The 25,702-nt window shown below is 42.9% G+C and overlaps 1 protein-coding gene and 1 long non-coding RNA gene across 6 annotated transcripts in view; one reads left to right on the top strand and one right to left on the bottom strand.

Annotated features, from left to right (window-relative positions):
• The window catches only part of DHFR (dihydrofolate reductase), a 32,817-nt gene extending 30,933 nt beyond the window's left edge, over positions 1 to 1,884 (top strand). For both annotated transcript variants that reach the window (XM_045020770.1, XM_045020772.1), the window contains exons 5-6: positions 578 to 693; positions 1,737 to 1,884. In XM_045020770.1, coding sequence (XP_044876705.1) covers positions 578 to 693; positions 1,737 to 1,815 — 195 coding nt within the window. In that variant the 3' untranslated portion in view covers positions 1,816 to 1,884. The remainder of the gene's footprint in view (positions 1 to 577; positions 694 to 1,736) is intronic.
• LOC123372574 overlaps positions 1 to 25,702 on the bottom strand; it is a 43,377-nt gene that overhangs the window by 12,421 nt on the left and 5,254 nt on the right. Inside the window, exon 2 of one of the 4 annotated variants that reach the window (XR_006580350.1) lies at positions 5,993 to 6,182. The exons of 2 other annotated variants lie outside the window; for them this stretch is intronic. This is a non-coding gene — a long non-coding RNA (uncharacterized LOC123372574). Of the gene's footprint in view, positions 1 to 4,899; positions 5,119 to 5,992; positions 6,183 to 25,702 lie in introns of those variants that run through there. One more of the 4 variants, XR_006580351.1, reaches the window with a different exon arrangement.

Genomic DNA, 25,702 nt, shown 5'->3' with positions numbered 1-25,702 from the left:
TCTTCTTCCAACTTGCTGGAAAGCTCTTTTGCTGTGATCTGGGTCAAACAGTCTCCATTGTGTAGTGCTATCTCAGAGGTTTCTATTGTACCCAGTTCCTGGGGTAATCCTTGTGAGTATGTATTTCCTCAGTAGGCCATCAACATTGTTTGGCCTTTTTATTGTGTACCTGAAAGGCTGCTTGTGGGTGTTCCCAACCTCACATGTTTCAGTAGCACATACATAGCAAAACTTTATAACTTCATATACAATGATTGCACATACAACTTAATAGGATATTAATGTTCAACAGATTAAGACTTTTAGAATGACACCTTCACAGGGCATACTTTGTACAAAACAAAATCATAATTATATCACCATGGTGAATATGGGGGGCAGCGTGTTTCTTTGGGGCACAGAGTGTCACATTAGGTATTATCACCATTTAAAAATGAGATTATAAATGAGAATTATTTTTAGTTTTTAATCAAAATCTACACTAAAAATCTCCATGACAAAAACAATCCTCTGTTTTGCCTAGCTGTGGTGTTGTAGAAAGAAACTAAAATTTTAACCCTTTGTTTTGGTTTTTCAGGTAGCAATGGAGAAGCCAGTTCACCAGCGATTGTTTGTGACAAGAATTTTGCATGAGTTTGAAAGTGACACATTTTTTCCAGAAATTGATTTGGAGAAATACAAACATCTCCCAGGGTAAGTATCAAGATACGTTAATAATCTGGTATGATTCACCTTCAAATAGAAGAAAAATGAGAGAGACTTCAGAATCAACTTTGAATTATTTTTAATTTAATTTAGGGCCATGTTCTGCTCTCATTTACTGCTATGTACATTTTCAAGAATTTTTTTTATTTGAATAGTATGGCCCAGAAGGAATATGCAATGTCTAAGGGAAAACTGGTTTAATTCAAAAGAATTAATTAATGGAGTCCTTGTCCAATGTAGTAAAACAAATTAAGGGTACGTCTTCACTACCCGCCGGATCAGCGGGTAGCAATCGAATTCTCGGAGTTCGATATATCGCGTCTCATCTAGACGCGATATCGAACTCCGAACGCACTCCCGTCGACTCCGGAACTCCACCACCGCGAACGGCAGTGGCGGAGTCGACGGGGGATCCGCGGACTTCGATCCCGCACCGTGAGGACGGGTAAGTAACTCGAACTAAGGTAAGTAACCTTAGTTCGGCCCCCGCCCCCCTAGTGTAGACCAGGCCTAAGGCTCCAATCCTATAGCCAAAAATGTAAGCCTAATGAGACTGCTCACCTATGTAAAGTCACACAGATGTGTAAATCTTTGCAGAATTAGGACCTTAATTTGTTTCACCCCATTTGACAGAAAAACACCCTACAGTTGTCTAAGGGCTTGTCTTCAGTTCCATGTTAGCTCGAGCTATAACTCAAGTTTTGCTCCTAACTCAACTCCTGTCCACAGAATCGCTCGTTCAAATTAAGTGGTTCTTTAAGATTGATCTATCTGGATTGTTTGGAGGAGCGGGGAAGTGGTTGAAGCTCAAGTACTGCTGATGCTGGAGCTAGCAATGCAGTTGGGATGCAACATCTTGAATTTATCAGCTGCTAACTCCAATCAATCATTCTGTTACTAATCAAATCACTTGCTAAAAAATTGATATGTAATCACCATTCCCATATTATGGGTGGTGTTTTGGTTTTCAGACTTTTCCGGTTTGTTAGAAGTGTTGCAGATAGTCTATTAAATTTTTCCTCCCACCCCAGATATCCAGGAGTCCCTGCTGATGTCCAGGAAGAGAATGGCATCCAGTACAAATATGAAGTGTATGAAAAAACTGTTTAGACATAATTAATGTGAGGTTTATTGCACTAATGCATAGTGTCAACATACATTAAAGTTTCATTATTTATACATTTTGTATGTTACCGGAGAAACCACAGTTCTTTGAGTCTAGGCAGCTGATCAAAAGCACATTCAAGTTAATGGAAAGATTCCTATTGACCTCAAGGTACTTTGATCTGGCCCAAAGCATAGGGAAATAACTGTGATATCTCATACCTTGTGTGGTGACTAAAAGTAAATTTTAACTTTTTTAATGGCAGCCACAGTGCTATATTACACACTAAACAGATATACTTTATCTGTTTAAAAACCTTCTGGTATGGAGAGGGATGCTTTGCCATAGCCATCTCTTACTTGAAGGCTGCTGCAAGAGGCAGACAGTCTAACCCTTTTGGCAAACTGGTCCATTCAAAACTCCACACACAAAAAAGTCAACCCTGTGAATCAGCATGTGTCAGCAGAGGAGAAACTGACAAGTTATGGTAGTAGATTACATCTTACGATGGAATTTACTGTAGCTAAGGGTCTGACAGAAGACAATTAGGGGTCCTGTTCAACCCTCCTTACTCTGAAGTTCAAGAGAGTTTTGCCTGAGTAAGGAATACTAACTAAAGGTGTGATCCAAAACCCACTGGAGTCTATGGAAAGACTACCATTGACTTCAGTGGACTTCGGCTCAGGTCTATCACCCCTAGAGATAGGGTTTGTGATTTAAGTTCCAAGTACCATATATGTTCCTTGGTAAATAGGATCTTATAAAGGTAGTGAGTTCAGAAATGAATTTTTGAGACCTCTATTCTCCAAGGTGACAAATCTTTAATGTAGGTGAACATTCCTTAGTAGAGCAGAACTGACACAACTTGAGTATGAAAAGAAAATTTACATACCAAAACCAGGATGGGTGACAATTCCAAAAACTAATTTGAAGTTGCCTAATATGAAATATCATGTATACATTGCTTATGTTGAGTTTATATGTAAATATATACACCATTCTTTTCACTCATGATTTATGTAGTTACCAAAAACCTGAGTGGAAAAAATACAGTCTTGGTTCAGTTTTTTTTTTTTAATATTTTAGCTGGGGATATTCTGGAGTAAAAATATGCTAAATAGAATTACATGTGCCAAGGTAGGAAAATCAGTGTTGATAAGGAAGCGTCTATAATATGTCATAACGTTGGATAGTATTTTTCAGAACTTTAAAACACGAGCATGAAATATCAAGTTATGGTCAAAGCAGCCCCCGTAATTCTTTTCCTGAACTAGAGCTAGAATTTTTTTCCCCCATGAACGAGAATCAGGAAAAAACTAAATAGGCCACATTTCCAAAAAGCAATTTCAGTTTTTTAAAAATATAAAGGCTGCTCTTATGTGGTGCTGAGAGATGCTGAGGTGTTGCAACTCACTGACTTTAACAGGGATTGAAGACAGCACTTCAGAACCTCTTAAAATTAGACCATTAGTTGTAGATCTGAATACAAGCACAGGACCTAATCCTGCAATGTACTAAATCAGAGGTGGACAAACTACAGCCCACGGGCCACAGCCGGCCCACAGGACCCTCCTGCCCAGCCCTTGAGCTCCTGTCCCGGGAGGCTGGCTCCCGGACCCTCCCCCACTGTTCCCCTCTCCTCCTCCCCGCATTCTCAGCTCGCCATGCCACTGGTGCAGTGCTCTGGGGGGTGGGGCTCTTGCAGAGCTGCGGCCTGTCCTGGTGCTCTAGGTGGCACGGCTATAGCACCACCAGCCACCGGTGCTCCAGGCAGCGCGGTAAAGGGTCAGGGAGAAGGGGGGGTTGGCTAGAGGGCAGGGGAGTTTGGGGTGGTGGTCAGGGGCTGGGGGTATGGATAGGGTGGGGTGGGGCTGTCAGAGGGCAGAGAACAGGGGAGTTGAATGGGGTCAGGGTCCTGGGGGAGCAGTCAGAAAGTGGGGGTTAGATAGAGCAGCAGGGGTTCCGGGAGCAATCGGGACAGAGAGACGGGGTGGTTGGATGGGGCTGGGGTTCCAGGGGGGCAGTCAGGTATGAGAGGAGGGATTGGATTGGGCAGCAGGGGGTGGGCAGGGGACAGGGAGAGGTGGATGGAACAGGGGCCCTGGCAGGGGAGGGGCAACCTTCAGGGAATGGGGGAGGGTTGGATAGGGCAGGAGTCCTGGGGGGGCACAGAAGATGTCAGGGGGCAAGAATTGGAGGGGGGGTGTTGGATGCGGGGAGGGGGCAGGCCATGCCTGGCTCTTTAGGGAGGCACAGCCAGCCCTAACTAGCCCTCCATACAATTTCAGAAACCCAATGTAGCCCTCAGGCCCAGGGGCAGCTCTAGGAATTGCGCCACCCCAAGCAGGGCGGCACGCCGCGGGGGGCGCTCTGGCGGTCGCCGGTCCTGCGGCTCCGGTGGACCTCCTGCAGACGTGCCTGCGGAGGGTCCGCTGGTCCCGCGGCTCCGGTGGACCTCCCGCAGGCACGCCTGCGGATGCTCCACCGTAGCCGCGGGACCAACCGACTCTCCGCAGGCACACCTGCGGGAGGTCCACCGGAGCCGCCTGCCGCCCTCCCGTGGCACGCCGCCCCAAGCGCGCGCTGGGGTCTGGAGCCGGCCCTGCTCAGGCCTAAAAGTTTGCCCGCCCCTGTACTAAATGCTTCCTGCACAGCTTGAGTGCCCTTACCTCCCATTCAGTGAAATTATGACTTTCAGCATAAGGGCACTCAGCAGCTTAAAAGACCAAGCTCTAAGCAATGAACCTCACAGATACTGTGAATTAGATCTTTAATCCATCACAAATAAAAAGTAGCACACCCTTCAGTTACGTGGCAAACAGAATAAAGGAAGCAGGTAAATGCTAAACAGAACCCTGTTACCTCAGTTTCCCTGGAAACCAACCCAGGGTTACACTTGTATTGGTTTTATTAAATGCTGCTCTTGGATCAAACAGAAAAGGGATGAAGCTTATTCATGCACGTACACGTTCATCGCATTCATCCCCTCATGCACGTTCATCGCATTCATCCCCACACCCACTCAGACAGGTGGAGAGTTACCGGAGACAGCAGAGGAAGCCGAGGCATAGTAGATCTGATGTGCCCACCTGCGGTCACGGATCCGGGCTGGCGAGCAGGTCAAGGAGCAGGATTCTTCTGGATTGCATTCTACTGGATTGAGCGGAAGCTTTACATAACAAACCCAACCTAGTTTAACTGGACATTTAGACTTGAATGGTGTTTAAAAAGGAAAAGTATTAAAGTTCAAGGACCTATTGAATCAAAAAGATCAGCGTTATGAAGTCAAAGTTTCTGAGCTTGATTATGTACATTGTTATGTACTGTAAGTAAAGATGTGGTGGTGGGAAGAGGGTAATTTAAGTCTGAAAGCATAACATGCTGAGAAAACACAAGCATGCTTACTTAATAATTCATGGTGATATGGAAGTGAGAGCCTGGAACCCTTGACTTGTTCCAAGTGACAGACCTGCCTCTCCTTCCACACTGAAAAGTTCCAGGGCACCTGCAAGTCCCTATCCTGTTGCCCACTCCTCTGTGTTTATAGAATGATCTGACCCTTTATATCTTTAAAGGAAAGCATAGCAAACCTATAATCATTCCTTTTATTGTACTCTATTGGCTTATTTCTCACCAAGCTTCTTCCCTTCCTTGTCAGCCACCCACTGAGCTAGGTTCTCCCCTTTTAGCTCTAATCTCCAGGCCTGACACCTTCTTCACTTGTAGCAGGGCAGGGTTGATTTGAGTCCATAGGGCTCTGGTTAACCCCTTCTTGGCCAACGTGGAGTTTGTATTTTGTGTTTGATTAGTTCTGATGGATTTTACAGTAAAATCATTACCTATTGATTAATAGGTATGAGGGAGTTTAAAATTGTATATTTACACATCAAGGAGCCAAAAGAAGGTATAGTTATCTTTAACTCACACTCCATTATTTTTCTTGTTAAACATCTCCATCTACCCAATGATATGTGATATAAACCATTTTAGTTTCTGTAAACTCATGTGCTAAAGCTAGTTGTGATGTGAAAGAAGTGGAATGTAAGTTACACATTAAGTGGATGCAAGTCTGCCACTTTTAAGGCAGCCTAAATTAATGTAGTTTACGTATTCTTCAAGTCCTCTAAATATTAAGTTACTCTGAGGTTCCCCATAAATCAATCTGATTTGCCATAAACTTACATTGGAATCAGGATCAGGCCCTAAGTTCTTGAAGTCCACCACTGAAGACACAGGACCAAATTCACTGAAGTTAATGGAAGTGCAAGGACCTAACTAGGACAGAATTTGGCTCCTAAATATGCAGTCAACCAGCAACTTCAGATATTGGAATTTGTGATCAAACCACTCTTCATTTACTCAGGTTCAAGTGCTGAAAAGATGGAAATGGAATGAAACTGAGATCTGTTCTTTAACTATGGTTACTGCTTAGCAGTGAGTTGCCTGGCAAATTTACTTTTACTCAGATAGGACATGGAACATTTTAATTGCCTTTATTTAACTGCCTTAACATTTAACTTGCCTTATATTCATTTCAGCTGATACTGAAGATTGCACATTTAGTCAGTTCTGTGAAAGATAGAGTAGTTTTGCACATATCTTCTAGAACAGGGGTGGGCAAACTACAGCCTGGCCCGTCAGACCTTCTACTCTGGCCCTCGAGCTCCCGCCGAGGAGCAGGGTTGGGGGCTTGCCCCACTCCATGCATGCCGTGGCTCTGTGTGGCTCCCAGAAGCAGTGGCATATCCCCCCTCCAGCTACTACATGTAGCGGCAGCCAGGGGCTCTGCACACTGCCCCCACCGCAAGCGCCAGCTCTGCAGCTCCCATTGGCCAGGAACTACAGCCAATAGGAACTGCAGGGGCAGTGCACAGAGCCGCCTGGCCGTCACAGCAACTCCACGGTAGGAGCTGGAGGGCAGGACCTCCTCCCCAGCCCCAATCCTCCTCTTGCCCTCCAAACCCATCAATCCCACCTGGAGCACCCTCCCACACCCCAAACCCCTCAGCTTCATCCCAGAGCCAGCACTACTAGCTGGAGCCATTATCCCCTCCCACACCCTGAACTCCTCATTTCTGGCTCCACCCCAGAGCCCACACCCCCAGCCAGAGCCCTCACTGCCTCCCACACCCCAATCCCCAAATTTGTGAGCATTCATGGCCCGCCCTACAATTTCCATGCCCAGATGTGGCCCTCCAGCCGAAAAGTTTGCCCACCCCGTACTAAAATAACATTAGCAACACCCTCAGAAGCAAATGATAAGCAGTTTTAGTCTAGTGATAGCAAACTGAGGGGAAAAAACACCAACTTTGTTACAAGCAAATCAAGAGATGAAAGCTTTATTGTGGCCATTTTTAACTTTGCATTTTCTTCCTGTGCTCTATTTAAGAAATTTCACCACAGATTGAATAATGCCCATAGCTTTGTACTGTTTTAATTGTTTTTAAGGTTGTTATTAAATGCATTTTAAGAAACTGGAAAATGTTCTGCCTCACTTTCCAGAGAGGCCGAGCACCACAATTTGCATTGAGTTCAGCAGGAGTTCTAAGCGTTCAGCACCTCTGAAAATCAAGCCAGTTTGGTGTATCTTACTGGACTACTGTGCATGAAACTGAAGAAATGATTGTATTCCTCAACTTTCTTTTCCATGTAGTTAAGTTCAGAAACTACTAAAAACTGTATCAGATTTGCCCACAGGACACGTTAACAATTACATTTTCATATTCTTATTTAGGTTGAGCCAGTAGATCTCATGCAGATCTATGGAATGAGCTAAGAAATTAGCACTGAATGCATGACTGTGCAGAATTAACATTTTGGCAATTATTCATCTGACTTAAACCATGTAGAAAATGCCAGTGGTCTCAAGATTAATGTGTTCATGTTTAACTTACTACATATGAAAAATTTGGTAACTCGAACCTATGACTTATGAATAGATTAAAAAAAAAAGTTTTAAGACTAGATTGCGCCATCCCTTATTCATGATGAATAGTACCTTAATACAGTGGTTCTCAACCAGGGTTACACGTACCCCTGGGTGTACACAGATCTTCCAGGGGGTACATCAGTTCATTTAGATATCTGCCTAGTTTTACAACAAGCTACATAAAAAGCACTAACTCAGTACAAACTAAAATTTCATGCTGACAATTACTTATTTAAACTGCTCTATATACTTACACACTGAAATATAAGTATAATATTTATATTCCAATTGATTTATAATATATGGCAAAAATGAGAAAAGAAGCAATTTTTCAACAGTATGCTGTGCCACTTTTGTATTTTTATGCCTGATTTTGTAAGCAAGTAGCTTTTAAGCGAGGTGAAACTTGGGGGGTACTCAAGACACAAGCAGACTCCTGAAAGGGGTACAGTAGTCTGGAAAGGTCGAGAGCCACTGCCTTAATACACAACAAAAAAAGGGGGGGGGGGGAATTCCTTCCATAGTAAGGTACTATATAACAAGTGAGTGTTACACAACCTGGCCCTTAATTCTTAAATACAGAATGATATTAGCTGTTTCTTCATGGTTGATGGTACACCTGGAGAGTTTTTTGCTCAGCTGTACTACATAAAGGATTTAAGATTAATGCTGGAATGGAATATTGGATTTTTTTTTCTGATGCCTTCATGTTTGACTCCATGAGGGAATGGCAAATGGTTATGCTTTGTTGTGTATATTATTACATTTATGTTTGTTACAAGAGGACTGAATACCAAGAACATTTCAGGGTGGTAGGTATATGAAGCTAATGTCCAATTCTTGTGTTTGAGAATATCTTGTTAACTATTTTAATGAAAAATTCTACTTCAAAAGCCATTTCCACCATATTCATGCCATAAGGAACCAGGATTTTTTTTTAAATGACAGTATAAACAGAGTATTTAATTTTTAAATGTTTTAATGTTCATTCCCAGATATTTTAAGATATTCACCACGTGGAAATCATTTCTTAAGACAGGTCTTCTGAACATTTACCATGAACAATTATTTTCTTAGCTACAAGACTGACAAAAAAACTGAATGGCTTGTCACCGCAATCTTGATTTTTCTCAGTGTAACGGATTGCTCACAAGTAACTTGGACATCATATTTTTTGTCCATATGAATCAGAATAAATTAAGTGGGAAGAGTATGCTACAAGCACTGCTGTAGAGAACCAAACTTTTCATGAGTCGGAGAGTTTCCAAGATGGGAGGTATATATCCCAAAACACAGTTCTGGGAAGTGATTTAAGGCGATATCCATTACTTGCCTAGGGAGGTTGTGGAATCTCCATCATTGGAGATTTTTAAGAGCAGGTTAGACAAACACCGACAAATCACGGCCAATGTAAACAAATTGCAGACGGTCAATGTAAACAAAACTGTCTCATGGCCCGCCACTGGATTACCCTGACAGGCCACGCAGTGGCCGCAGGTTGCCCACCACTGGTCTAGATAACATAGTCCTGCCATGAGTGCAGGGGACTAGACAACCTCTCAAGGTCCCTTCCAGTCCTATGATTATATTAATCTTCCAATCTACTTCTACTCAGAAGGATTGTATTCTGGGAATGCCCAACACATGTGAGCCAGAGTGGCTCCAGAAGGCCGACATCTCCAGCAGCAGCAGGCTGATGCACTGTAACCTATGTCCAGACCAGTGAGAACAAAATATAACTTTCTGCTGGATCAGCCTTATTCATAGATCTGTAGTAGAGCTGTTATGATTTACAAGGCACTTCCCCCATTGGCTAAGATTGAGAGATGTACACAAATCTTTGTTCCAAGCCTGGCACAGGCAGTCTAAATTAGAGAGGGTCTTTTGGGGTCAGGAAGTTGTAACAAGCTACAGCTAGTTGTGTGAACCTACAGAGGTCTCTCCACATCAACAACAATTCTGGAGTCTCTGGTGTTCCCACCACATCATCTCTTGAAGGACATATTTGGTCCTGCTTAAGGAAAGAGTCATTCTTGTACAAGTCATTCAAGTATTCAGGTCTGAACACTTAGCGTAAATAAGGCTTTGTCTGGTGTCCCTGCTCACATACACACATGCTAGCTTTCATCAAGCAAGCATAAGTAAAAATAGCCATATAGCCATGGTAGCAACAACAGAGAGATGGCTGAGGCATGTCAAGCACTTACCAGTTTCAGACACATACTCAGCACGGCTCAGCTGTGCTTCCGCTGCTACTACCAGTGCTTCTCTGGCTAGACAAACATTTATACTCATGCTAGCTTGACAAGAGCTAGCACGAGTATATTTACATGAGCAGGGGAATCATATTCCAAGCTTGCAGTGTAGACATAGCCTAACAGAACTGAATATTGTTTTCTAACCAAAACAGCATCCATTTTGAGAGCTTGGGTAAAATCACTTGTAGAAAAACAGTGTGTATTCTACTACTCTGGGGACTGAAAGTACATATCAACTATTAAAAGCACAAAATTTCCGTTTTGAACTAATCAGTGTACCATTTTAATTATGTCTTGATAGCTTTGGAACAAATGCCAACAAAAAGTGAAAATAGATCCACTTTATAACTAACATGTACAGTATTGTTTAAAGCTTGTGGTGTTGCTTAGTCAGCTAATGAAGAATTAGTGAACTTTAGGAAGCTTACTTTAATTATCAATTAGACTTGCAACTAGAAACTCTAGTTTCTGATCTAAAATCTAAAAACTTCCCTTGTGCTTTCAGTAGTATATTCTGACCATGTGTGGTTGCACTTCTCTTTCTCCATTTGTTAACTCTACCTCCCAGTGACCATCTGGTGATAAGTGTATAGTGGTCACCATGAAAAAGCTAGTGTACTGGAGAGTGGTAGCAATGATACCACGTTTTCACCCCTAAACTCACTCTAGAAAGTAAGTGATAACTATCTGGCATTTGGTTGCAAATGCCAACTTTAATATCTGCTACTGTACATTGACTGACTTTACAATTATAACTCCTAAGAGGACCACATCTCCTAAAAAGTCAATTCCCTCACTTGAAAAATTTTGTATTTTAAATTAACCACCACCCATCCTCTTAAAAAAAAAATATTACAATCAGAGTACTATAAATAGAAAATATTAGTAATTTAAATTTTAATGTAATCCTCTCTGTGATGATTTAGTTTGTTCCAGGACAGCTTCCTTATGTGCCATAAGCCAAACACCCAAAGTACCTTATTGATACACAATTTAAGGTCTTCCTCCATTAGTCTGGCTAATTGACTTGCATGATTTTCTAACTTCTGACTGTTATGACAGTCGTTCATGCTGTTAATAGTACTGTGGCCTGGGTAAAAAGGAGTAAACTTTGAAGTTTAAGTTTTTTAAATGAATTATTCTAATGTGAAACACAGGTAGTTGTCCCAACTCTGTCTAGGCTCGCAACAATTGATACATAGCCAGCTTCAGATAATGACTAGTATTTCATTTAAAAAAAAAAAAAACTTCCACCTTAAAGAAGTCAGATTTTTTACCTAAATCATTGAATACAAGGTCAGTGATATACATTTTGTCACAGCTGATTGCACTGCCTGTGCTAACGGCTGTTCTGATAAAATCACTGGGCCCAATTCTACATCAACTGAAGCGAATTATATGAGCTGAGGGAGGTAATTGTCAGAATCATACTGCAAATTCCCCATTAATAATACATTCAGTAAAGATGATGATTTAATGAATGTCTCTATTATGTGCCACTCTGCAAAAATATAAAACTGTTTTAATAAAAAATATAATACTTGGGTAGCACCTTTGATATTAGAGGACCTCTGTGTGCTCTCCAAACTCTAAGACTCACAACAGCTCTGTAAGGTGTCTCCATTTTATAGACTGAGATATAGATGTGAATGCATAGCCCAGGCTCACAAGGTAAATCAGTAGCAGAGCTGAGAATAGAAACCAGGTCTCTTGAACACCTAATCTAATGTTTTAATCATTTGACTATCCTCCCTCATTGTTATGCTGTTAATGTTTCATGTGTGCTGTGTTCTAAGCAGCTTTTTCTGCTGTTCTCAAAAAAGCGTTTTTAATTTGTTGTTTTGGTGATTTTTTTTCCTTGCTGACAGAAAATTAGATGCACCAACAGATTAGATTAGTAAAATAAGGGATCTTTTGAACATATTTCTTTAATTAACCTTGTGGGAGGAGGGATATGCATTGTTTATGAAAATGTGCCCTTCCTGTGAACTGAATTTTAATAATTTTTACATCTGCCTTGTTCATTTCAATTTAGTATGAGTACCACTTCTTTTTATAATGCACTTTAACTGTGAGTACTCAACAATACCTCAGATAACTGCCACTGTTTGAACAATGTGCTGTGGGAAAAATATGACAAATTATTTTTAAACAAATGTTCAAACTGTAGGTCACCGGGGTCCTATCCAACCATTCTCTAACATCAAAGACCATGTTACACACTGCAAGCAAAGTATAAATTTTACTTTAGATATCTTTCACTACTGCAATCTCCTCCTTTCTGTCATAGAAGACTCACTTTGGCACACCTGTTTAATCTGCTCAAAATGCTGCTGAAAAATAATGTGACACTTTTCTGACTATGTCTAGCCCCTCTTTTCTTCCCCTCACTGGCTTCCCCTTCACTTTGTATCAAATTGAAGTTCCTTTTCTTAGCCTTCAAGGCCCCACTTAGCCTTGTTTCTGCCTCTATGTTATGTTTCTTATGTTCTTATGTATGTTCTCTATCTTCCCTTGTCTCCTTGACTCCCTTCACTCTGCTTAACCAACATAACCAACTGAATCCTTCATATATATTTAAAAAAAAAAAAGTGAGAGAAGTCATGGAGATATACCTATCTCACAGAACTAGAAGGGACCTTGAAAGGTCATCTAGTCCAGCATCCTGCCTTCACTAGCAGGACCAAGTACACCTCTACCCCGCTATAACACAGTCGTAGGGAGCCAAAAATCCCTACTGCGTGATAGCTGAAACCCCATTATATCGGGGAAGGGGCGGCAGGGTTCTGGCAGTGATTTAAAGAGCCCTGGGCTCCAGCTGCTGCAGGGAGCCCGGGCCCTTTAAATCACTGGTGAGCCCTGCTGCCACGGTGGCAGGGCTTCAGCAGGCTTTAAAGGGCCCAGGGCTCCCCGCAGCAGCTGGAGCCCCAGACCCTTTAAATTGTCACCCAAGCCCTGCTGTTACTGCACTATACACGAACCCATGCTATATCGGGTCGTGTAATGGCAGGGTAAAGATGTCCTGATTTTTGCCCCAGATCCCTAAGTGGCCCCCTCAAGGACTGAACTCACCACACTGGGTTTAGCAGGCCAGTGCTCAAACCACTGAGCTATCCCTCCCCCTAATTGCCAGACCTTGTTCCATACAGCTTAGAACATCCTTCCAGACCTGGTCTGCCTTTCTCCTTTTGAGTCAGTCTTTAACACACTTCTTCCAAAAGACCTATATAAGCCTAACTGCCACCCTGCTACACCTAGAGAGAAATATTGGCTAATCAATCTGAGAACAGATAAGCAAAATGTTATAGCTAGAATAATTTCATATACCCAACCAAGAAACTTAACATCCCTCAAGCTATGTATGGTGGCAAACTATTTCTAGGGCTTTTAAGATACAGGATTTTATCTTTTGTGATTGGAACACCATCTTCCTCATCCATCCCAGGTATGGCACACAATATGGGAGAGACCCAACATGAACAACACCAGAGTAAATGATTTGTAGTTAAATAGTTTTCCACACTCTGCACCCTTCCGCCATTCATGAATAAAATTTTTATGTAAATAACTTAAAATAATGAAAGGGGCAGAACTGGTTTGTATGTGATGAAATGAAATCCAAAGTGAATGCCTATCACAATGAAGGACAGAATAATTTACAAATTTATCCACTTAACTGCTCAAAGAAGGCGAATGGGTAAATGTGGGTCTGTTCAGGAACCATGTTCAGAAAAATAGATAGATAGATAAGTTGCCCACTTCTTTGACAGGTTTTATTTTTAGATAGTAGGTACTCGGTATTTCTAAAAATTAGGGCTTTTTAAGATGTCTAAAATTGGGCAGAACAAAAAAATAATCAAGGTATCCAAAATTCACTAGTCTCTTTTGAAAAATATGTCAATTCCAACTATGGACCAAACTTGAAGAATGTCCTGTGTATCTGAGGCTATATTTTACTGCTTTCTCCAAAGAGCAACAGGATACAATTGCCACATTTGTCAGGTACACTTAAGCAGGACCTTACTCCCATAACTCTCCCACTCCATCAAAGTGGGCAACATAGCTTTTTATTTTGTTGCTTGAAGAAAAAAATAACATCCAAAATACAACTTTCCCACATTGTTTACTCTTTTATATTATTCTCTGGATTACTACATGATGCTGTAAGAAGCCATAGATTTTAATTGTGTTCTAATACATGAGAAAATGTGATTTTTTTTTCTTAGCTTTATGCAGTTAAGTGCAATGAATAGCGTAGCATGGTGAGTGACAGCATAATTACTAGTCACCAAGGAAAGTATAGTACAGATATAATTTAATCCCCCTCATTCATGCTTTCCTGAGAACAAAGTGTTCTAAACATGTTAAAAAATTAAATATCAAAGAATAATAAGTGCTAGCAAGAGACCTAAAACCAGAGGGTCTGCACTATAGGTGACTGTAACTTGCCTGTTTCTATTAAAAAATTAGAATTGAGTTGTGGGGCACTTTTCGCATCAAAAATGGAAAGCTAGTCATTTTAAGTAACTCTTTTTGTGGGTCAACATTCTAATGCTCTGCCAGAATCAGACTGCCCTCATGAACAACATCAGGTACATTTTAACAATAGGCCTCCATAAAGTATTTGTGGGAAATGAGGGAAAGATCTGTATTTTGTATCACTGTTATATATACACTCAGTTTACCTCTTGGATATTATTCTGTATGACTCCATGGAGTTAAATCAAATGAGGTTGTTAGGGGAGGCCAAATCACACTTGGAGTTGCAGCTAGCCGGAGATGTTAGGAGTAACAAGAAGGGTTTCTTTAGGTATGTTAGCAACAGGAAGAAAGTCAAGGAAAGTGTGGGCCCCTTGCTGAATGAGGGAGGGAACCTAGTGACAGAGGATGTGGAGAAAGCTAGTGTACTCAATGCTTTTTTTGCCTCTGTCTTCACAGACAAGGTCAGCTCCCAGACAGCTGCACTCTGCAGCACGGTATGGGGAGGAGGTGACCAGCTCTCTGTGGAGAAAGAAGTAGTTCGGGGCTATTTAGGAAAGCTAGACGAGCACAAGTCCATGGGGCCGGATGTGCTGCATCCGAGGGTGCTAAAGCAGTTGGCCGATGAGATTGCAGAGCCATTGGCCATTATCTTTGAAAAATCATGGCGATCGGGGGAGGTCCCGGATGACTGGAAAAAAGCTAATGTAGTGCCCATCTTTAAAAAAGGGAAGAAGGAAGATCCAGGGAACTACAGGCCAGTCAGTCTCACCTCAGTCCCTGGAAAAATCATGGAACAGGTCCTCAAGGAATCAATCCTGAACCACTTAAAGGAGGGGAAAGTGATCAGGAACAGTCAGCATGGATTCACCAAGGGCAAGTCATGCCTGACTAACCTAATTGCCTTCTATGACGAGATAACCGGCTCTGTGGATGAGGGGAAAGCAGTGGATGTGCTATTTCTGGATTTTAGCAAAGCTTTTGATACAGTCTCCCACAGTATTCTTGCCAGCAAGTTAAAGAAGTCTGGGCTGGATGAATGGACGGTAAGGTGGATAGAAAACTGGCTAGATGGTCGGGCTCAACGGGTAGTGATCAATGGTTCCATGTCTAGATGGCAGCCGGTATCAAGTGGAGTGCCCCAAGGGTCGGTGCTGGGGCCGGTTTTGTTCAATATCTTCATTAACGATCTGGAGGATGGTGTGGACTGCACCCTTAGCAAGTTTGCAGATGACACTAAACTGGGAGGAGTGGTTGATACGCTGGAGGGTAGGGATAGGATACAGAGGGACCTAGACAAATTAGAGGATTGGGCCAAAAGAAATATGATGAGGTTCAACAAGGACAAGTGCAGAGTCCTGCACTTAGGACGGAAGAATCCCATGCACTGCTACAGACTAGGGACCGAATGGCTGGGTAGCAGTTCTGCAGAAAAGGACCTAGGGGTTACGGTGGACAAAAAGCTGAATATGAGTCAACAGTGTGCCCTTGTTGCCAAGAAGGCTAATGGCATTTTGGGTTGTATAAGTAGGGGCATTTCCAGCAGATCAAGGGATGTGATCATCCCCCTCTACTCAGCACTGGTGAGGCCTCATTTGGAGTACTGTGTCCAGTTTTGGGCCCCACACTACAAGAAGGATGTGGATAAATTGGAGAGAGTCCAGCGGAGGGCAACAAAAATGATTAGGGGGCTGGAGCACATGACTTATGAGGAGAGGCTGAGGGAACTGGGATTGTTTAGTCTGCAGAAGAGAAGAATGAGGGGGGATTTGATAGCTGCTTTCAACTACCTGAAAGGGGGTTCCAAAGAGGATGGATCTAGACTGTTCTCAGTGGTAGAAGATGACAGAACAAGGAGTAATGGTCTCAAGTTGCAGAGGGGGAGGTTTAGGTTGGATATTAGGAAAAACTTTTTCACTAGTAGGGTGGTGAAGAACTGGAATGGGTTACCGAGGGAGGTAGTGGAATCTCCTTCCTTAGAGGTTTTTAAGGTCAGGCTTGACAAAGCCCTGGCTGGGATGATTTAGTTGGGTTTGGTCCTGCTTTGAGCAGGGGGTTGGACTAGATGACCTCCTGAGGTCCCTTCCAACCCTGAGATTCTATGATTCTATGATTCTATGAGCAAAATGGAAAACAAAACAAGGACAGATAAGGACCCTTGGTATTTTCCCTGGAGATGCCTTAAGAGACTATGAGTGACCTATTAATTGGATGCGCCTACCTGTCTGTCTCCAGCCAGGTTAACAAGCTGTCTTTTCAAGTCCAGAGCCTAAGATAAAAAGAACACTAAGGCTATGGCTACACTACGCAGCTTTTAGCAACACGGCTGTGCCGCTAAAAGTCATGCAGTGTAGCTGCTGTTTGTTGGCAGGAGAGAGCTCTCCTGCCAACAAAAAACTTCCACCCCTCACCAACGGCAGCGGCTCTATCGGCAGGAAAGCACTCCTCCTGACAAAGCGCTGTTCACACCGGCACTTTTCAATGGTAAAACTTTTGTCGTTCGGGAGGGGGGTTTAAACACTCCTGAATAAAAAATAGTATTGCTGACGAAGTGCCAGTGTAGACATACCCTTAGATGTTAAAAACCCTTCCCTAGAGAAGGGGTGTGAGTAGGCAATCGGTGCTCTTAGAGAGGGAAAGAAACCACAGGAGAGCTCTCTGTTTCTCCCAGCCCAGAGATAAAAGGTAGCTGGACTAAGTGGTGCTTAACAAAATTTACCAGGAAAGGATTAAGTTCAGGTGAAACCAGAGGCATATACACTGTTATTTTAACTCTTCTCTGCTTCTTATGAACATTTGTTTTGAAGTAGAAAGATTATAGTATTTGTTAAATTGGATAGGCCTTTCCCATAAAAGTATTATCAGAAGTGCAATAGTACATTTTTTAAAAGTTAGTCTTTGACATGACCAAAAACAACACTGAGTGGAAAACAAGGTATTTCAAGCTTCAGGCAGAGGAGTAAAAACATATCAAAAAATTATCTGACAGCACAGTAGTATTAAACATCTAGGCTGAGACAAAGAAATAGCATGCCAGCTCTGGGCTCTTCTGGGGGAATTCTTACTGTAACTCCAGTTTTCATTTGTATTGCTCTCTTTAACAGAACCTCTCTTTAAAATATTTTAAAAAATAAATTGAACTTTTTGTAAAATTTTCCACTCAACATTTAAGGGATATGTATTTCAATAAAAAAGGATTATGGATGATCCTCAGCAAACTGGGTTGCCCACCAAAACTGGTAAAGATCATTAGTTTATTTCACCAGAGGATGCAAGGTCAGGTACTTTTTAATGGAGATCTCACTGACTCCTTTCCCATTTCAAATGGAGTCACACAAGGCTGTGTCCTTGCCCCTGTGCTGTTTAACCTCTTCTTCACTCAAGTTCTCAACCATGCTAAAAAACGATTCAACAGAGGTATATATATCAGATACAGACAACGGTTCAGTCTACAATCTTATAAGGCTTAAAGCAAAAACAAAAGTAACAGAACTGATAATAGGAGAAACACTCTTTGTGGATGATTGTGCCCTCCTAGCACACACAGGGGGAGATCTCCAGTGCATCATAGATCGCTTCACTGAAGCATCAAAATTGTTTGGTCTCACAATCAGCCTGGAGAAAACTGTGGTGTTGTATCAATCGTCTTCACCACTCTATGCCATATCTCCTAGCAGATCCATTAGTGGAATCCAACTAAAGCAAGTTGATAATTTGACCTATATCGGCAGCACCATCTCTAATGGTGGATCTCTTGACAAAGATCACAAACAGGATTCAGAAAGCTTCTCAGTCAATAGGAAAGCTATGCAGAAAAGCCCTGAAATCCCACAACATAACCTTCTTAACAAAAATAAAAAACTTTATAATGCTTTTGTGCTCACATCTCTCCTCTACAACTGAGAGACCTGGACACCATATACATGGCATATCAAACAGCTTCCATATGCAGTCTCTGCATGTGATTATGGGGATCCGCTCGCAAGACAATATTACCAACCTGGAGGTTCACGAAAAATCAAATGCCACAAGCATCAAGGCCATGCTGATAAAAGCCCAACTATGCTGGGTTGGACACATCATTAGGATGCCTGAATATCAACTCCCCAGAAAAATTTTCTATGGAGAATTGGCATAAAGACATCAGAATCAAGGCCGCCCCAGAAAGTGCTACAAGTACAGCATCAAGAACAGCATCCACTTTGGTGCAATAAAATCAGATGATCTAGAGAAAGCAGCGTCAAATAGATCAGCATGGCAACACACAACACTCGGAGCTTTCCAAGCCTTTGGGAAAAAACAAAAACAGAAATAATCGTTTCTATATCATACTACTGCTAAAGCTACCAAGATGCTCACCAATGACTTTGTCTGCCTGATCTGCTCACGAGCATACGCGTCATGCTTTGGACTTCAGAGTCCCTCCACAATCCACAAAAAGAGAGAGCATGAAAATGTCATTGTTGAACCAACGGACTACATGAGAACCATTACCAGTGACAGTCACAATTTCAAATAACAAGTGAATATATCTGGTGCTAAAAGAGTTAAATTCTATTTTTCAGCCAACTTGTTAGCAATTTACTTAATTCACTTAAGTATTTTATTTCAAGAGTATTCTAGCTAAACAATAACCACCCATCTGTTACACAATGGTCTAACACGTGAGCTGTGAGCCATAATTTCAGGTACTATGAAAGTGGAAAGAGATGGAGATGGACTCAGGAGCATTGCAAATATATATACTCTTAATTTTAGGTCCCACAGAAACTGAAATAATTTGTTACAAAAGTACCCAAACAATGATAGTCATAATTATATTATCTTTGAGACCTTCTGGAGGATGGGAGAGATACCGGAGGACTGGAAAAGGGCAAATATAGTACCTATCTATAAAAAAAGGTAACAACCTAGAGAATTACAGACCAATCAGCTTAACTTCAGTATCCAGAAAGATAACTGAGCAAATAATCAATTTGTAAGCACCAAAAAGAAAATAAGGTAATAAATAACTGGCAACATGGATTTGTCAAGAAAAAATCATGTCAAAGCAACCTAATATCCTTTTTAGGCAGAGTAAAAAAGTCTTGGGTGGGGGGAAGCAGTAGATGTTTATAGATAGATAGATATAGATATATAGACTTTAGTAAGGCTTTTCATACTGTCTCACATGACCTTCTCATAAACAAACTAGAGAAATATAGCCTAGAGGCACTACTATAAGGTGGGTACCCAACTGATTGATAACTATTTAGACTATGGTTTTCCAATGATTCATAATCGAGCTTGTGACTGGTTGGATCACAGAACCCCCCTTGGGAGCTGCCACCTGATGTGCCAAGACTACTACTGCCTCTGCTTTCCTGCCCCTTCAGCTTAGGACGTCAGTGCCCTGCCTGGTTTGAGCCAGACTCGCTAGCATGCTACAAACCCAGACCCAGGTCTGAATCACATCCTCTAACAGCTGTAGGCTTACCTGAAAGCAGCTAACAGAGGTGTTCTTGTCTTTAACACTCAGATGCCCAACTCCCAAAGGGGTCTAAACCCAAATAAATCCGTGTTACTCTGTATAAAGCTTATGCAGGGGAAACTCAAAAATTGTTCGCCCTCTATAACACTGATAGAGAGAGATGCACAGCTGCTTGCCCACCCAGGTATTAACACATACTCTGAGTTAATAAATAAGTAAAAAGTGATTTTATTAAATACAGAAAGTAGGATTTAAGTGGTTCCAAGTAGTAACAGACAGAACAAAGTAAGTCATCAAGCAAAATAAAACAAAACACAGATCTATGTCTAATCAAACTGTATACAGATAATCTCACCCTTAGAGATGCTTCAGTAAGTTTTTTCCTCAGACTGGACACCTTCCACGACTGGGCACAATTTTTTCCCCGGTACAGCTCTTGTTCCAGCTCACGTGATAGCTAGGGGATTCCTTATGATGGCTCTCCCCTTTGTTCTGTTCCACCCATTTATATATCTTTTGCATAAGGCCCTCTCTAGGTTCCCAACCCTCCTTCTCAATGGAAAAACACCAGGTTAAAGATGGATTCCAGTTCAGGTGACGTGAACACATGTCACTGTAAGACTTCAAGCCTTCATTCCGGCCAGACTCACAGGAAGACTTGCCTGCAAACAGAGCCATCCACAGTCAATTGTCCTGGTTGATGGGAGCCATCAAGATTCCAAACCACCATTATTGGCCCACACTTTGCATAATTACAATAGGCCCTCAAAGTTATATTTCATATTTCTAGTTTCAGATACAAGAGTGATACATTTATACAAATAGGATGACCACACTCAGTAGATTATAAGCTTTGTAATACCACCTTACAAGAGACCTTTTGCATGAAACATATTCCAGTTACATTATATTCACTCATTAGCATATATTTATAAAATCATATAGAGTGCAACTTCACAGAGCTGGAAGGGCATATTGAGTGGTGTGCCACTCAGGGATCTGCCCTGAGTCTGTTTCTATTCAATATGTTCATAAATGATTTGGCTCATAGCATAAAGAGTACACTTATAATGTTGGGGGATGGAGCCAATTTGGAGAGGTTGTAAGCGAATTGGAGGGCAGGATTAAAATTCAAAATGACTTTGACAAACTGGAGACAATCTGACAAATAGGATGAAATTCAATATGGAAAAATGCAAAGTACTACACTTGGGAAGGATTAATTAATTGCACAAATACAAAATGAGAAATGACTGCCTAAGAAGGAGTACTGCAGAAAAGGATCTGGGTGTTATAGTGGATCACCAGCTAAATATGGGTACACAGTATAATGCTGTTGCCCCCCCCCCCCAAAAAGTGATGACCACTATGGAATGTATTAGCAGGAGTGTAGTAAGCAAGACACAAGAAGTAATTCTTCCAATATACGCAGCACTGAAAGCCTCAATTGAAGTATTGCATCCAGGTCTGGGCACCACACTTCAAGAAAGATGTGGAAAAATTGGAGACAGTCCAGAGGAGAGCAACAAAAATTAAAGTTCTAGAAAACATGACTATGAGGAAAGCTTGGTGGGAGGGGGAAATGGGTTTGTTTAGTTTGGGGAAGAGAAGACTGAGGAAGGACACAATAGTCCTCAAGTATGTACGACGTTGTTATAAAGAGGAGGGTGATATATTGTTCTTCTTAGCCACTGAGGACAGGACAAGACAGGACAGGACAAGAACTAATGGTCTTAATTTGCAGCAAGGGAGATTTAAGTTAGCAAAAACTTCCTAAGTGTAATGGTAGTCAAGCCCTGGAACAAACTACCTCAGGAGGTTGCAGAATCTCCATCACGCGAAGTTTTTAAGATCAGATTAGACAAATACCTGCAAGGTATGATATACAAGAGTGGTTCTCAAACTTTTGTACTCGTGACCCCTTTCACACAGCAAGCCTATGAGTGCAACCCCCTTATAAATTAAAAACTTTTTATATTTAACACTATTATAAATGTTGGTGGCAAAATGGGACTTCGAGATGGAGGCTGACAGCTTGCAACCCCCCACATAATAACCTCCCAACCCCCTAAGGGGTCACAACCCCTGATGTATAATACTTAGTCCTTCCTCAGTGTGGGGGACTGGACTAGATGACTTATTGAGGTCCCTTCCAGCCTTACAAGTCTATGATTATAAACTAAAGTACAAATAAATATAGAAAATAAAACTACCACCACAAAAAAAGGACTCAAACCTTGCTTTCATCCTGAACAAAGTATTCTGAGCTTATTGCAGACCTCTGCCTAAAACCAAGCTTTTCTAGCTAGTTGGACTCAGTACCAATGTGGACACAAACAAATGGATATAAACTGGCAATCAGGAAGTTTAGACTTGAAATTAGATGAAGGTTTCTAACCATCAGAGGAGTGAAGTTCTGGAACAGACTTCCAAGGGGAGCAGTTGGGGGCAAGAGACATATCTGTCTTCAAGACTAAGCTTGATAAAGTTTATGGAGGGGATGGCATGATGGGATAGCCTAATTTTGGTAATTAATTGATCTTTGACTATTAGCAGTAAATATGCCCAATGGCCCAATATGCCCAATGGGATCTGAGTTACTACAGAGAATTCTTTCGTGGGTGTCTGGCTGGTGAGTCTTGCCCACATGCTCAGAGTTTAGCTGATCGCCATATTTGGAGTCGGGAAGGAATTTTCCTCCAGGGCAGATTGGCAGAGGCCCTGGGGGATTTTCACCTTCCTCTGCAGCATGGGGCACGGGTCACTTGCTGGAGGATTCTCTGCACCTTGAAGTCTTTAAACCACAATTTGAAGACTTCAATAGCTCAGACATACGTTAGGGGTTTGATACAGGAGTGGGTGGGTGAGATTCTGTGGCCTGTGTTGTGCAGGAGGTCAGACTAAACCAGGGGTGGTCAAACTTTTTGGCCTGAGGGCATTGGGGTTCCAAAACTGTATGGAGGGCTGGATAGGGAAGGCTGTGCTTCCCCAAATAGCCTGGCCCCTGCCCCCTATCCGCCCCCTTCCACTTCCCACCCCCTGACTACCCCCCTCAGAACTCCTGATCCATCCGCCCCCCCATGCTCCTTGTCCCCTGACTGCCCCCCACTCCCAGGACCCCCCCACTCCCCTGGAACCCCACCCCCTATCCACCGCCCCCATTACCTGTCCACCCTGACCCCTATCCACACCACCACCCCCTGACAGGCCCCCTGGGACTCCCACACCTATCCAACCCCCTCTGTTCCCCAACCCAACTGCCCCCCTGAACCTCTGCCCCATCCAACCCCCCCGCTCCCCATCCCCTGACTGCCCCCTGGGACCACCTGCCCCTTATCCAAACCCCCCTCCCTCCCGCTCCTCACCCCATTACCATGCAGCTCAGAGCAGAATGTCTGGCAGCCGCGCCGCCTGGCTAGAGCCAGCCACGCTGCTGCGCTGCCAGGCAGGAGCTTGCAGCCCTGCCACCCAGAGCACTGACAGCATGGCGAGCTGAGGCTGTGGGGGAGGGGGACAGCAGAGGAGGGGCCGGGGGATAGCCTCCCCGGCCAGGAGCTCAAGGGCTGGGCAGGACGGTCCCATGGGCCATATGTGGCCCGTGGGCCGTAGTCTGCCCACCTCTGGACTAGACGATCATAATGGTCCCTTCTGATTTTAAAGTCTATGATTCTATGACTGAGTCATTCTCCACTATAGCAAGCCTCTGCCCATGTTAAACTCCCAGTTTAGATTGAGTCTTTCATAACTGCAACAAACCTCCACCAGGCTTCTCAAATGACCTCCTCCTTTGAATTCTGGATCAGGCCTCTTTCTAAGCCAAGCATCCAGGAGTATATCAGCTGAAGCAAGTGTCTGATTAAGCCAAGTCTGCAATTTAGACGGCCTTTCATGTCTGAAACAGATCTTTCTACATGAAATCCTTCAAAGCTGGAGCAGGCCTCTGTCTAAGTTCCCAGCAATGCTGTAACCAGGGGCGGCTCCAGGCCCCAGCACACCAAGCACGTGCTTTGGGGCTGCAAGCCGCGGGGGGCGCTCTGCCGGTCACCTGGAGGGCGGCAGGTGGCTCCGGTGGACCTCCCGCAGGTGTCCCTGCAGAGGGTCTGCTGGTCCCGGGGCTTCGGTGGAGCATCCACAGGCACGCCTGCGAGAGGTCCACCGGAGCCGCAGGACCAGCGGACCCTCCGCAGGCACGCCTGTGGGAGGTCCACCGGAGCTGCGGGACCGGCGACTGGCAGAGCGCCCCCCGTGGCGTGCCGCCGTGCTTGGGGCGGTGAAATGGCTAGAGCCGCCCCTGGCTGTAACGAGGCATTTCAGGGCTGGGGGTGAGCAAGCATATTTGCGCCCCCTACTGTTGGGTTTTTTTCATGTTTCTACCCACACAGCTTCATGCCCTGGGAAGCTGCCCTGCCATGGTTATGGCCCTGATTCCCAGGCTTAACTGGCTCTTTCAAAGCTAAAGCAAACGTTATAGCTTGTTACTATAGACCCCCCCCACTACTTAATTGTTTTAAAGCACTTTGGTCTCTGTCAGCATGAGTGTGTTATAAATGTGAGTACTTATTATTGCTGTTATGCTATAACAAATCTCCAAATTGGGTATGCATTATTGCTGTTATGCAATAACAAATCTCCAAGAATTGAACAAGGAATCCAACCAGAATCTATTATTAGCTTCACAGGTGGGGCTGGATAGGACATACACTACGCAAGCAGCCAACCAACATCACCAGACAGGCACTGCGGTGGAACCCCCAAGGCAAGCGGAAAAGAGGCTGCCCAAGAAATACCTGGCGACGCGACCTTCAGGTTGATAGCAAAAAAATGGGCTATACCTGGAACCAGCTAGAGCGAATGGCCCAGGATAGAAGGCTCTGGAGATCTGTGGTTGGCGGCCCATACCCCGGTTGGGGTGACAGGCATGAATGAATGATGATGAATGATTTTATCCACTTATTGATGGACCATTTAACCTTCAGCCCTACTTCAGGATTGAAAAGGCCTCAGTTGTAGTCAGTGGCTCCAAGAGTTATTCATCTTCTAATACATGCCACGTATTATCAGGAACAGTAGGTGATAATAGTAATTCAAATGATCTTAGAAAAATTAAGTGGGGCATAGCCCTTGTACTTTACTCAGTGAAATGTGCAATTCAACTAGTAAAAGTATGCAAAATTTCTTCCACATGATTAATATGACTTGTATCATGCGGGGATGATTTGTTTACTTTTCTTGTTTGCTGTCATCAGAGAGGGTTTTACACACCTACTCCTATATAACCAATACCAACTTTTCCCTGATCAAGTAGACAATTACTTTTCTGACTGACACAATTAGGATACCTCACTAGGTAGACAACTCAAATATTTTCAGGATTTACGTTCCTTTTCTTGGGCAAAATAACTTTACTCACAGAAATCTGTAATAAGATAAATGTATTACTAAATACAAATTACTTGCTCCTTATCAAAGATAGTGGTATGTAACACAAGATCTTTGAAAATAGCGTGTTTGACATGAGCACAGGACTTAAATCATCCCCTACTTCACAAGACACTTAGAGATGGGGAAAGGTTACATTTAATGATTTGATTGAAGAGGCACAAAACCTGATGCATTGCTAACCACTTAAGAAATGAGCTAATGGCCACGGATTTATACTAGTAAACTATTTGTGTTATTAAATGTGTGGTAAGTGTGTCCAAAACCTTGGGTGGATGTCCTATTATGTGGAGTCTTTAAAATCAAAATCTAAATAA

Source organism: Mauremys mutica, chromosome 6 (assembly GCF_020497125.1).
Source record: "Mauremys mutica isolate MM-2020 ecotype Southern chromosome 6, ASM2049712v1, whole genome shotgun sequence".
Taxonomy (NCBI): Eukaryota; Metazoa; Chordata; order Testudines; family Geoemydidae; genus Mauremys; species Mauremys mutica.
This window is presented reverse-complemented; position numbering and strand designations above follow the sequence as displayed.